The 13,610-nt window shown below is 43.5% G+C and overlaps 2 protein-coding genes across 3 annotated transcripts in view; one reads left to right on the forward strand and one right to left on the reverse strand.

The window, feature by feature from the left end:
* Nucleotides 1-13,610, forward strand: part of CCNG1 (cyclin G1) — a 130,485-nt gene that overhangs the window by 5,113 nt on the left and 111,762 nt on the right. Inside the window, exons 6-7 of one of the 2 annotated variants that reach the window (XM_053376480.1) lie at nucleotides 1,512-1,707; nucleotides 3,135-4,072. In XM_053376480.1, the coding sequence (XP_053232455.1) occupies nucleotides 1,512-1,707; nucleotides 3,135-3,217 (279 nt within the window). In that variant the 3' untranslated portion in view covers nucleotides 3,218-4,072. Of the gene's footprint in view, nucleotides 1-1,511; nucleotides 1,708-3,132; nucleotides 4,073-13,610 lie in introns of both variants that reach the window. The other variant, XM_053376481.1, reaches the window with a different exon arrangement.
* NUDCD2 (NudC domain containing 2) lies at nucleotides 8,242-13,550 on the reverse strand. The gene is made up of 4 exons (XM_053376482.1): nucleotides 13,283-13,550; nucleotides 10,737-10,785; nucleotides 9,144-9,295; nucleotides 8,242-8,577 (listed from the first exon to the last, which is right to left on the reverse strand). Exons 1-4 carry the CDS (start codon nucleotides 13,469-13,471, stop codon nucleotides 8,494-8,496), a joined length of 474 nt encoding a protein of 157 aa, XP_053232457.1. The 5' UTR covers nucleotides 13,472-13,550; the 3' UTR covers nucleotides 8,242-8,493.

Here is a 13,610-nt window from a genome sequence, read left to right on the forward strand (position 1 = left end):
CTTAGTCCAGAAGATTGGATCTCTTTGTTTCCAGCAGCCTTGAGTTAATGTATACAGCCTCTTGCCTAATAAGAGACTATGTACAATGAAGGATTTTGTCTATGTCGGTTTTCAGCGTGATTAGATTCTATAGAATCCTAGAGGTTTTCAACCTTTTGGGGACCACAGCTCCCTTGACCAGCTATATTCTTTCTGCGGCTGCCCTGTGGGGTCAGGAGCCCAGTTATGTCACCCCTTGCCTGCAGCGCTGGCAGCCCCTCACCCTTTTTCAAACACCTTCCCTTGTGGCGTGTTCCCTCAGCCTCCTCTCCTTGGTAGTCCTCCAGGCAGCTGCTGCTGTTGTCCCTGGTCTCTGAGCTTTCCCCTCTGCCCCAAGGAGAGGTACCTCCTCCCACTGCCCCACAGGGGCCTGGAAAGCACCCCCTGGCCAGCCCCGGAGGCACCATTCATCTGGGGAGCTTGTAGTCAGGTCTGCTGCAAGAAACAGCTGTGCAATCCTTTGGGAGGCAGAGACGCAAGAAGGCATCAGAGGAGGGAGAGAAGGAAAGAGGGACAGAGGCCAGTGTTGCCCATGGCAGCCCTGACCATCATTCAAGGCACCCCAGGATGCCACGGCACACTGGTTGAAAACCACTGGGTTAGAGGGGATCTCAAAGATCTGCTAGCCCAACCCCCTATTGATATACAGATCTTTCCCTGGGGAAGCAGGATATGGTACTATCTGGTTTGGACAGTTGTCAGGTGGCAGAGTGTAGACTTAAGTGAATAAGAATGTCAAAACGTGTTGGAGCTTGATACACAGGGTGGTGTTGAAACCTTGCTTAAGGGTAGTAGTATTATTAGTACAGGCGGTGACCATTTTGCACGCATCCAGTTGATGTGCAACTGCTGGTGCACGGATCCTTTTGGACCCAGAAGAGGGTAGAATAGGTGTGCTGGCAGGTGTAACAGGGCAGAGTAGCTTCTGCGGACTCTGCCTGTGTGTGTGGGGGGGTCAGGAATGGAACCCCCGCTCAGAAAAGACTCCACCTGCAGTAGTGTTGTTTGTTAGCTGCTTTATACAAAAAAACCCAAAAAACAACCTCAGTTCAATTTAGCAAGTTAGACTACAGATAAAATGGATTTAAAGCCTGAAATTTAACAATTTATTATACAGAATTCCTAAAATGAACCTCTCAGCAACACAGAAAGAAGATTAAGTCCTACCCTACCTTACTAAAATATGAGCATCACAGTAAAATCTAACTTAACTACCAAAGGCCTGGGTAAATAAAAAATATCTTAGCCTGGCACCTAAAAACTGACAATGATGGTGTCAGACATGTTGTCCCTATGGAGATCATTCATCAGGAGGCAGATCAAATTGTATGTTCTTGTCTGCCAATCGCAACAGCTTACTTGGTTCTTAGTGTTTATCTTGAAAGCCAAGTGCACACCTGACTTTCAAACAAAGCTTTGCTGCTTTCTCAGTGGCACTGATTAGTTTTTATTTTCCAACTTGCTTTTGGCAGATCAATGACAGAGAGCTGTCTTTTTGGAAAGAGCTTGTGTCCAAGTGCCTTTTGGAATACTCCTCAAGCAAGTGCTCCAAACCAAATGTTCAGAAGCTGAAATGGATTGTGTCCGGCCGTACGGCACGACAGCTAAAGCACAGTTACTACAGAATCGCCCATCTTCCCACGATCCCGGAAAGTGGTTTCCTGAAAGGTGAGTCAATTTGAAATAAAATTCTGTAAAACTATAACGTTATCACTTTTAAATAAGTTGCCTATATGGCATGTGGGTTTTTTCTTTTGATTTGCTTAGAAGAATTTTAAAAAATACTTTCTGACCCTCCCCCACTCTGTGTCATAGTGTGTGGCTAGGTCAGCGGTGCTAATTAAACATCAAAGCTTCATATCTGCTCCACTCCTGATCTTTTCAAGGAGGAAGGGAAGAAGGTTCTTTATATTGACAGCACTCACGAGCGGCACTAAAAGTGGGCGAATGAGTAGCCAGTAGGAAAGCAGTCTGCCTCTGAAGTACTAAGCAGCGTAACATTAGGATGGAAACCTGTGGCCTTCCAGAGGTTGTACTCCCAACTCCCATGAGCCTCAGCCAGCACTGTCAGTGGTCAGGAATGACCACAGATTCCTATTCCCCAGTGGTGAAAGTACTGACCTAGGTTTTCAAAATGATCATGGTGGTGCACAGTGCTATTTTTCTCGAAAAAGAAGTGCCAGAACTGTCAATGAACGCCTCCCTTGTTCTTTTAGAATGGCAATGGTGCCCACCTCAGAGGTGCCAGATTTCTGGGGGGGGGGGGGAGCAGTGCTTCTGCACATTAATGCCATCTTTCCATTAGTAATGTCTTTATGGTAGGCTAAGTTGTGGTTTTGAAATAGATCAAAACTCGCTGCTCCTGAAAGCAGAAAGAGTGGGGAAATTCTTGTAAATCTTCCCGCTGCATAACTTGCTTATTTACTGAGGACTGAATGTTGTAGAGACCTTGTTTAGTGGACTGGCAGACTGAACTATTGGACTATGCAGAGATGGTGAGAATCACTGGGAAAATCAAAAACCAGGAGGATCAAAACTTCAACAAAGAATGGGAGAAATTTGTATTATATTTGACAGACCACTGTAAACATTTGAACTCTTTGGCAGGTCTTAAATACAGTAGTACCTTGGGTTACGGATGCTTCAGGTTACAGACTCCACTAACCCAGAAATAGTACCTTGGGTTAAAAACTTTGCTTCAGGATGAGAACAGAAATCGCGTGGCAGCAGCGGGAGGCCCCATTAACTAAAGTGGTACCTCAGGTTAAGAACAGTTTCGGGTTAAGAACAGACCTCCAGAACGAATTAAGTTCTTAACCCAAGGTACCACTGTAACTCGTTATGTTGCATAAACTTTGGATACAACGGACGACTAAAAAATTAGGAGGATTTATAATATGCAGTTGAAAAGGTTAACCAAATAACCTACGGAGGGGAGAAGTCTAGAGATTCAGAAGAATCTTGTTTATTTGTGATTATTTGTGATTTTGAGTGATTTTTTTTAAAAAAGAGAGAGAACTGAATGTTAAATCAACTTATACTATTTTACTTCTACCTTGCAATAACATTTTTTTATTATTCATTTAACTACAGAGAATCCATAAGAGAAGATGGGAGTGCAGATTTGGCTAGGATCTCCTTTTGTATTGGAGCAGAGAATCAGCTGGATATATCTTGAACCCTACTGAAAACCAGTATCCATGCTTATTTTAAAATGTTGCTACTTGTTATATCAGAGGTGTTTGTTTTTAACCCCTCATGATGAAGAATGAAGATACTGTTACAGAATGATCCCTGGGCCTAAAGCATACACAAATGGCAGCTATTTGAATGTTACATTCTGACTTCTGGAGGAAAATGAAATTCATACTACCATTAGTGTTTGGTCCTAAACATTTCTACACAAACTTTTTAACATGTTCAGACCACGTTTAAGGAAGTGAAACTTTAATGTCCCAACTGAATCCAGGATTCTGAAACTTCTTGAAATAATGATGCACTTTACAAGTATGGAACTGGATTATATGTCTGTGCCAGGACTGAATCAGATGAGTATTGCAAGTGTTTGAGTTAAACTATGATGTTTTTAATGTGTTTTAAACACCAGGGTATTAGAAGTAAAGCATTTAAATATATAATGTGACTAGCACCACTTCACTGCACATTCTAGCAAAGTTTAAATGCTGCTTAATGTCTGCTTTTTTAAAAACACTGTTTGAAACTTCACAATGTTCACTGACACTTAAGCTGAGGTAAGAATGTAGGTCAAGCATTGGGACATGAGCACTTCCCAAAAATAGAAAGGCTGTCTGAGACGCTTTGTCCAAAGTCTGTACTGAGTTAAACAGTTTTAAAATGTGCGGAAGTAGAAAGTGTGAAAGGCAGTCCTGGAGTACATCTTGGGGAACACAATCGTGACTGGTCAAAGCATGTGAGGTGGGGATTGCAGTAGAACATTGCGTTAGGTTGGTTTTATAAACCTCATACACAGGCTTGTTTTATTTTAAGCTGGAAAGTGTTTCTAGAGGAAGATGTGGCAATGATTGGGTTTTACCATTCCCTTGATGCCAGTGTGAGCCAGTTAGGACCAGCTACCATTGATGAGTATTGGAAGGTTGAAATGGACAGCTGAGGTGGGGAAGAAAACATGAGCTAACTTTTTCGCATCATGACCACTTGAATGCGGACACAGCAGCCTTGGGAGTGAGGACTTGGGAGCACAATGCCTCCTGAAGTACACAGCCAAGTAATGCTTAGTGCAGTTTTGCCATATGGCTGTGAATGATGTACTGAAGCCCTGTGCCACTGTACATCAGAAGTAGCTTTCCTAGCTTGGCTGAATCAGCACCTCTACATTACTTACTCTGAATGGCATCCACTTCTAGTCTAGGTGTCTTCCAGCTGTTAACTGGGTTAGTAACTTATTCTGTAATGAATGTAGCTCCTCGTCTAAATGCATATATGGTCATTTCTACCTGTGTTAAAGCTGCTGGCTGAAACTCTCTGAGGAAGTATTCTAGAACTTCAGTACCAACTTCTACCTCAATACAAGCTACTCAAAATGAAGTGATAGAATGTTTCCTTAAGCCACTGGTTTCCAAGTGACCATACCATGATACTTACTGATGCATTGATATCTCCTAACATGTGCCTTTTGCCATCTGGATGTAGAGAGAATTTACAAATCTATTCCATGTGAGTCAGGGAATGCTGCAATTAGTTAACAAGTGCCATTATGCCTTGTAAGAAACAGTGTACCTTTCAATAAAGCATACTGAAACGGAGTTGTGTAAGTGAATTTCTTTGCCTTACATCCCGCAGGTAATTAGCTTTAAGCAAAGGAACAAAACACCTCTAATACTACGGAACCATGTGCAAAATTTGAAGCCAAAGAGTAGAGACTAGGTGAAGAGCTCCCTGTCCTTTTTTTCCCTGCATATAGAAGTCCTGCAGAGGGCAATGTGTAAATGAGAAATTGCATAAGCCAAAAGCTCTAAGCCTCTTCCCCATATTGTGTTTCAAATTGCAAATGGATTGTGTAAAACAGTAATAATGGAATTACACAATGTGTACTAAGAAGTTAAGCTCTGAAATGTTTTTTTTCCTGGGGGGGGCGCGGAATAAAAGCATTGATTTAAAAATGCTTAAACTACTATAGGGAGTTAAAATCAAAACTAGTCATTGAGTGGTAAGCATCTGTCTAGGTTACATGTGCACCAGACAAAAAGTGGTCTGTGTGGAGTGCCACTGCATAAATGGAAGTTATTTCCTTTGTGGAAATAAACTTTGCAGGGGGACTGCTCTTCAGTCATTCCTACACATCCTAAAAGTGCTAGTTTTCACTTTTTGCAGATGGGTCTGGCATAGTTTTTGCTGCCCTAGGCAAATTGAGGACGCGGGTGGCGCTGTGGGTAAAACCTCAGTGCCCAGGACTCGCCGATCGCATGGTCGGCGGTTCGAATCCCCGCAGTGGGGTAAGCTCCCGTCGTTCGGTCACAGCTCCTGCCCACCTAGCAGTTTGAAAGCACCCTTAAGTGCAAGTAGATAAATAGGTACCGCTTTATAGCGGGAAGGTAAACGGCGTTTCCGTGTGCTGCTCTGGTGCCGGTTCGCCGGAGCAGCTTCGTCACGCTGGCCACGTGACCCGGAAGTGTCTGCGGACAGCACTGGCTCCCGGCCTCTAGAGTGAGATGAGTGCACAACCCTAGAGTCTGTCAAGACTGGCCCGTACGGGCAGTGGTACCTTTACCTAGGCAAATTAAAATTATGTTTGCTATACAGCAACATCATAGCTCAATGAATGATCAAGACACAGCCTGTATAAAACCAAGTTGTCTCATTGGTACAAGGACTTCGGCTCCCCATGTAACATCTGTCCTGGTACTTTACTCCAACCCCCAGAGCAGATGGGGTGCACAAGCAAAGAGGAAGTCTTGTTGCACAGGCAGAAGCTCTTTGGCTTACAAGACAACTTTGTTCAACACTGTACTGTAACCCGTTTAGCAACAAAGGCTTCCTACCCACCACAGCCACACGGAAGCTAAGTGTATGTTTAGACACAACATAAACAAAATAAAGCTGCTCTGAGGTTTGATGAATTTGTTCACAAATACAGTTCATGTGGCAACTGAATAGCTAAAACAATAGCTTTGAGCGTTTGGAGTAGGCTTCAGCAAAGAGATTTTAACTTGGAAATTATAAATACATCCCAATTTCTGCATATTGTATAAACTAGTTCATGGAAAGGTTTGATTTTCTCAAACATGAAAATTACTACCTCCGCAAGGAACCTAAAGAAAGATGTAGGGCCTACACTATTAAGGAGGTAACCAGACAAACTACAATTAAGTGTACAGTCATACCCCTGGTTGCGAACATGATCTAAGCGGGAGGCACATTCGCAACCCGCAGCTTGAAGCGATTTGGCGCTTCTGCGCATGACGTAATTTTGTGCTTCTGCACATGCGCTGAAACCCAGATGTAACCTGTTCCAGTACTTCCAGGTTTGCCGTGGTTCACAACCCGAAAATGTGCAACCCACAGTGTTCGTAACCTGAGGTATGACTGTATTCATTTCACTGTGTATATACAATTGTAACTTAGTTCTCAAACAATGCGTTCCTGGAACCAATCGAAAACCAAGGTGTGGCTTCTGAGTGTCCTGCAGCCAATCGGAAACCGTGCTGGACGTTTGGCTTCCAAAAATCGTTCAAAAACTGGAACACTCATTTCTGGGTTTTGATCATTTGGGAGCCGATTTGTTCGGGAGCAAAGGCATTTGAGACCAAGGTATGACTACGGGAAACAAAAGGACATTGCACTTACTGTCTGTTAGGGTGGGGGACCTATGACTCTCCAGTTGATGGTGGACCAGTTCCCATAATCTTTGACAATTAGCAATGTTGGCTGATAGGAGCTAGAGTCCAACAGTATGAAGAACCACAGGTTCTAGAATGTTCTAGAATGGGGTGCAACTGTTATAACATACCATTTCTTGACTGCATGAGAAGTACATTTTATGTTCTTATTTAAAAAAGATGTTTACAAACTAAACATTTAAAGCTTTATGTGCAGTACTGTACAGACAAGAGCTGAAGAGCAACACAATATTGCAGCTACATCTGCATGCCCAATAACATTTTGGGCCGGAGTTTCTCAAACGGCAAGAGGGGAAGCTGCAGGGCAAACCCTGTTGAAACTCTTCCTGTGTTCTAAAGCAGTTACAGCACCAGACCCTCATCAAATACCAAAAGTCAAAATCCCAACTGGGAATGCCACAACTCTTGGTTGTATGCGAGGCAGTTCTTTGATTCAAAGTCAGAACCACCACCAGCCTTGTGGAGAGACCATTGGAATGATGACTGGCTTGGTCTGGGTAGAAGCCCAGAAAGAATATTACTGCAAGGTTGCTCTGCCCAAGACTGCAGTTGGTTGGCTTCATGCTTTTGGTTCAGGGTTTATCTTACAAATGAACTTGGCACAAAAGTATGGGAGACTCTAATTACAGGTAACTCACATCTTACGCTTATTTCACTTACGCAATTGCAGCTTTGTGTGGGTGGGGTGGGGAATAAAGACCAGAAGAAAACCGCTCTCCATTTATTTATTTCCCCACAACCACCCACACAAAGTTGCAATCATGGGCTGACGTGGCTTTGGGAAGGCGACGCAAGAGCCCTTGCAGCATCCCAGAGCCCTTGCGCTGCCTTCTCAAAGTCAGGTAAGCAGTGCTCCACCTTGCACGGGGGTCGGTTCTGGGGTTTTCTAGCTTTATGCATTTTTGTGCCTACGCATGAAGCCCTGGAACTGAACCCTCACGTAAGATATGAGCTACCTGTACACTACAATTTAGCATACACAGCTGGGTCTACAGGCACTTCCATATAATCCAAATTGTGCTTGGGTCAACTGAGTGGATGCTACACAGAATCGCAACAGCATGCCACATCTGCTTTTAATTACCCAGCCTTCAAAAGAACGTGCTTTTATATATCACAACATAGAACATCACTTCAAAATTCATTTTACTAACTTGCCATGTTGGCAGTTTTCTGTCAAAATTAAAGCCAGGAGCACAAGGGGAGTGGTATTCTTATTCTAAAGAATGATGCACCCTATAGTTTTTCAACATAACTTTCAGCTGGCAGGGTTTTTAAAATAATAATAATAATAATAATAATAATAATAATAATAATAATAATAGCATTATTATAGGTTTTTTATTGTTGATATACATATAGTACTGACTTGTGAACTATGTATATGCCATAGCATTACCATGTTAGCACAATTTAAATAAAAGCCTATTGTCGTTAAGTGATCTAAAAGCTATCGAGAAAAAGCAGTGAACTATTTTTAAGCCTAGTTCTCACAGGTGAGTTCTTTGGCCAATTTATATTTCGCAACATTTTTGCTTGAGTTCAAGGGAATACATTTGGGGGGGAAAAAAGACAGCTATCTTCCAAGACTAGAGAAATCTGGCCCTCCTTTGCTGTAGTTTCCAGAAATTTCTGCTCCACTGAAGTCAAATCCAGGGTTCTGGGAAGGAAAATAAAAACACACATGGAAAAAAGCAATATTTCATTTATACCCATTCATCAGATTAACTTGCAGCATTTGCTAACCGCTTTGCAAATTAAAAGAAGCATTTACTCTAAAGGTCTAACCCAGGGGTGGCCAACCTGCAGTTGTTGCTGAAGTGCAGTTTCCATTATCCCTGAGGACCATGGACCATACTGGCTGTGGATTCATGGGAGTCACACCATCCAAAGGGCCATAGCTTCTCCGTCTCTTCCCTAAACTGTGTAGGAAGCACACCCCACCCCAACATCCCTGTGCGCACTGCCTCTCTGCCACCCGCTCTGCCCCAGTCCAGACCATTGCACATTCAGCTCCTATGTCAGCAGTAGAGAGGATAGAACTGGCACAACTTAGGGACACTGGGGATATGGTCCGTGGGATCACTACCGCTAGTTTGTTTATTTAGATATTTTATATACCACTGCGGCTATATTCAGGATACGTCTCAATACCCTGCTTTCGTAATGTACAAATCTTGGTTCAAATACATAGCCACAAACATTAACTGATGTCCCCGGACTTGCCTCTCTTTGGAACCTTTCTAGCGTCAGCTTCCTCTGCATCTGGTCCTGGACCCAAGGATCAGCAGCATACTCGTTCTCAAGCAAAGAACTCCAACAATTTCCAGCATCACGGTTGGTTTTCGTCAAGACGATTCGTATCAGTTTCTGGTCCTCTGTTTTTTAAAGAAGTGTGTTTTTTAAGAGAGGAAGATGACACACAACAGCTGGGAACTTGCTTGCATTTAGACCTGCTCCTTTTTTTTGACCAGCAAGCAAAGGCATGTGCTCTCTCTAAACTATTACACACAGTGTTTGTGGAGCCAACACCAAATGAACAAGCTCTCCTTTTGTGACTAAGTTGTTTTGTCTTCATATATTCATCCTCAGACTGCTGCAGGGGTCAGCACCCTTCAGATATCAATGGATATCCTGCTTGGGAGGGGAAGTGGTTCTCCAACCCCGGTGTGGGGCACTTAGATTGATGGAAGATGACCAATTATAAGTGACGTAGCGTGGGTTGTCAGCACCCCGGGCAAGGCAAGTAATTTGCGCCCCTTAACCCGTGGATTTGCGCCCCCTAACCCTAACCCCCAGATGTTGCGCCCGGTGCGGCCGGCCCCCCCTGCACCCCCCACGTTACGCCACTGCCAATTATTAACAGTAGCAATCATATGACAGGCAGCTTGGCTGTGCGAAATTGCTGTCAGAGATTCTGAGATTTATCACCACATTAACACATTCCCAGGTGACTGAAGCTTGTAAGGTGGTACACAAATCGTTTAATAAGAACAAACTTCATGCCTCTGCAGGAGTATTGTGGACTGAGAAAAATTTACTGAACTGGGAGAGGAAGAAGAAAGATAGTTCTTTTTCTCTAGCTTCCCTACACCTGCCATTCCTCTAAGCATAATTCTTTAGGCATACATAGAAGGAGGTAAGAGTTCTTTCTGTTTTCGTGCTTGTACCAGAGCAAAATAAAAATAAAATGTTCTCCCCAGCAACAAGCTGTTGAGTGCCTTTATGGACCTCTGCATAAAAGACAAACGTCACAGAAACCAACCTTCCACATGCAGATGCAGTAACAGCCCCACATGCTCCGCTTTAGCCCCAATGCATGAGTGATGAGCACAACAGGCCTTAATGAGGAATTGGAGGTCTGTGCCTGCCTATCATGACCTCATCCAACTATCTCTATGCTCAGCCAAATGAGGCAGTAACTGGAACTCACATAACATAATAGGGAGGCTGTATGGGTGTATGGGAGGCATGCACAGTCTTTATTTATTTGTTGAATTTATATCCCACTCTTCCTCCTGAAGGGCAGCAAACACAACCACAATTTATAACAAGCATGCTAAAACAGTGGAAAGATTATGGAAACAGTTTCGGTATGAAACTTCATTTCATCCATTACTTCCACTCCCCAGGCAGTTCAGGAGAAGGGAGGGAGAAACAGGGCTCTGCCAATCCACGTGTGAATCTTTCTGTGCCCTTGCAAGGAAGGATGAAAACCCCATGCAAATTCCACGAATAAAACATTAACTTTACTGGGGAAGAAAACTCAACAAAGAAACTAAATTGCTTCCCAAAAGTTCACTTAAACAAAGGTTTTACCTAGTGTCCATGTTGCTTCATCCGCTATTGTAGAATCAAAGAGTTTACCCTGAAAGAAATATTAACTGTTTTAAAAAGTGTGTTGTATCATGCATTTGTAAACAAACAAGATTTGCTTAAATCTTCAAACTTCTTAAGGTGGTTCCAGAAATATCATTTGTTTTGTGTTGCATGTAAGTAAATGATAATTGTTGGATTCGGTCTATTTTTTGAAAAAAACTACTTGTTAACTAGTTTAGTAAATTTGTTTAATTACAGGGACTCAATCTCCTTGTCTGGTATTGCCATTTTAATTATACAGTTTGGATTCTATTATGTGTGCAACATCCCAATAGTGCAATATAAGCTGAATATAAACTCCTTTATTTCTCATGAATTTGTATTCCATTAATCTACAAAGGCAGAATCATACAACTTTCCACATGTGATGAAGCAGGCAAATGCTTGCTCACACAAAAGGAATGCAGAAATCTAATGATGTGCACAGATCTGCAAGTACAAGGCTCAGACCACATTAATGGCTGACCCCATTTACCTAGGAGAAAGGCCTATTGAATTCAACAGCATTTAGTTCTGAGTACGTATGGTCAGACCTGCGCTTTTAAGAGAGTGTAGGGGGCAGCAAGGAAAGAGATCAAGGATACTACCAAACTCCCACACTCACTTTCCTCTTGGATAGACAGCTCTTTTTTCAAAGACTCAGGTCTTTAGAGATAGTTTATGTTTGTTTTTTTGAGGGTGCATTCTGCAACATGTCATTGATGCAATAACAGTGTATTGTGGTGGATTTAAAACTGGACCCTCCACAGATCATTCCAGTTTATGAGGTGTTGTGCAATGTTGTCCCAATGTTATCACATTATTGCTGTCAGCATGTACACTCATGAACGAGACTATAGCGCAACAAGAGCAGGACTAAAGACTACTTGGGGCACCAGTAGTATGAAAAGTTACAGGATTTCAGAAGGAAGTGGCAGACATGCACTGACTGGAAACAAAGAAGTATCTCTGCCCCGAACCATTTTGCAGGTGCAAACAGTACTGAGAGTGGGATCACATATAACCACTCCAATACCACTGGGAGCACAAATAATCACGAATGCCCAATAAAATGGGCAGAGGCCCTGTTTGACACATGCATATTCATCACCTGAAGACTCTTATCATCAAGTGAGACCCCCGGGTATAGGGCGACATATAAATTCAATAAATAATAATAAAATAATAAGTGATGGCTCACATGTACAATAATGTCACGGAATAGTTTGTTTGTTTGTTTGTTTATTTGATTTCATTTATATACCACCCTTCATCACAAAATCTCAGGGCGGTTCACAATATAACACCATTGCCAGAAACTCTTCTTCCCAGCATATCAACTGATCACTTTTCCACTGAGTCAAGACAGATGGACCTTTTGCCTTGATGCAGAATGTCTCCTCTTACACCAGAGGAACTGAGGCAGTTACAGGTTTAGTATGCAGCCAGACTAGCTTTGGGAGGTAGGCTATGGAGCTAGAGAAAGAAGAATCATAGAACTGTAGAGTTGGAAAGTACCACAAGGATCATCTAGTCCCGTGCTTCCCAACGTGGGGCACACGCCCCATAGGGTGGCAATTTGATTTTTAAGGGGGGCAATCCGAGAATGAGTTATTAACAGTTAATGGCCTTTCAGGCTTCCTCCACATGAATAGGAGTTCACATTTTGAATAATAATCATAATATGTCGGGGGGCGGGAGTGGCACTAGGATTTGAGAGATGCTTAAGTGGGGCATGGCCAAAAAAAGGTTGGGAACCAATAATCTAGTCAGAGCCACATTTAGATTTGATGAGACCCTAAGCTACTGAAGGTTATGGGGCTCATTTATTTGTCCAGCTGTCTTTGTCAACAACAAATTGTTGCAGTTTTTTGTGTTGAATATATGCTATATGGTAATTTATGGACCTAATAGGTATCTAATGCCATTTGCACATAAAATGTGTATTTTATCAAAGTAATTGATATAGAAATGAGCAAACCAGTGATATTTTAGGGAGCAGGCAAGCAGGTGGGGCCCATTACTTACAACATAGGAGCCTACACAACACAAAACACTGTTGCTGTATGTAGGTTTTATATTATTTGCTTTTTATCTTCTATTTTGGAAATGTACATCCAGTTTTTTCCTTTATTTTTTTTGGGGGGGGGCAAGAGAGTGGGACCCTAAGCTATGGCTTGTTTAGCTTATATGTAAACCCTGCACTGGATCTAGTCCAAGGCATGGTTATGACTCAGCAAGCCTAACTACAAGAGACTAAGAAAGGAAATATGCGCAACCATGCACTTTAAAAAAGCACTCCCAACGCGCATGGCTTCCTCCCAAGAACCCCCAGAGCCACAGGACTGAAGAGTTGGAAGGGGCGCCGCGGGCCATCTAGCCCAACCCACTTGCAGTCATAGAGGGCGCTGAGAACTTTAGCTCTGCAGTTGCCAGATTCCTTTGGGGGAAGCCGTGCGCTTGGGCGCGGAGTCGCCGCCCCTGGTCCCTCCTCCTCCTCCCCGCACCTTGAGCACTTCCTCGCCGGCCACGGAGAGAGACAGGTGGCGGCTCTTGAGGCTGCACTCGACGCTCTTGGCGCGGGTCCCCTGCGGCACGTCCACCTCGATGAACACCTCTTCCATGGTCTGGTACCAGCGGCCCCAGGGTGTGGCGCACGGCACCAGCCCGCTGCGCTCTTCGAACGGCGCCGACATCCACTCAGCGGGCGCCTCGCCTCATTCCCCCCACCACGACCCCAGCGCCGGGGAAAGGGCGCATGCGCCCTCGTCCCTTCGCCTCGCAACCCGTCCCCGGAAGTGGTCCTCGAAGTGCCCCACTTCCGCCAGCTTTTCA

Source organism: Podarcis raffonei, chromosome 2 (genome assembly GCF_027172205.1).
Source record: "Podarcis raffonei isolate rPodRaf1 chromosome 2, rPodRaf1.pri, whole genome shotgun sequence".
Classification (NCBI taxonomy): domain Eukaryota; kingdom Metazoa; phylum Chordata; class Lepidosauria; order Squamata; family Lacertidae; genus Podarcis; species Podarcis raffonei.

Bases quoted from the DNA above. Each gene is read 5' to 3' on its own strand.
- NUDCD2 (XM_053376482.1), bottom strand. From the start codon at position 13,471: ATGTCGGCGCCGTTCGAAGAGCGCAGCGGGCTGGTGCCGTGCGCCACA. The intron at 10,786-13,282 runs GTGCGGGGAGGA...TATTTCTTTCAG, and splicing joins CCGGCGAGGAAGTGCTCAAG to GGTAAACTCTTTGATTCTAC. The intron at 8,578-9,143 runs GCAAGTCCGGGG...TTTCCTTCCCAG, and splicing joins TAGAAAGGTTCCAAAGAGAG to AACCCTGGATTTGACTTCAG.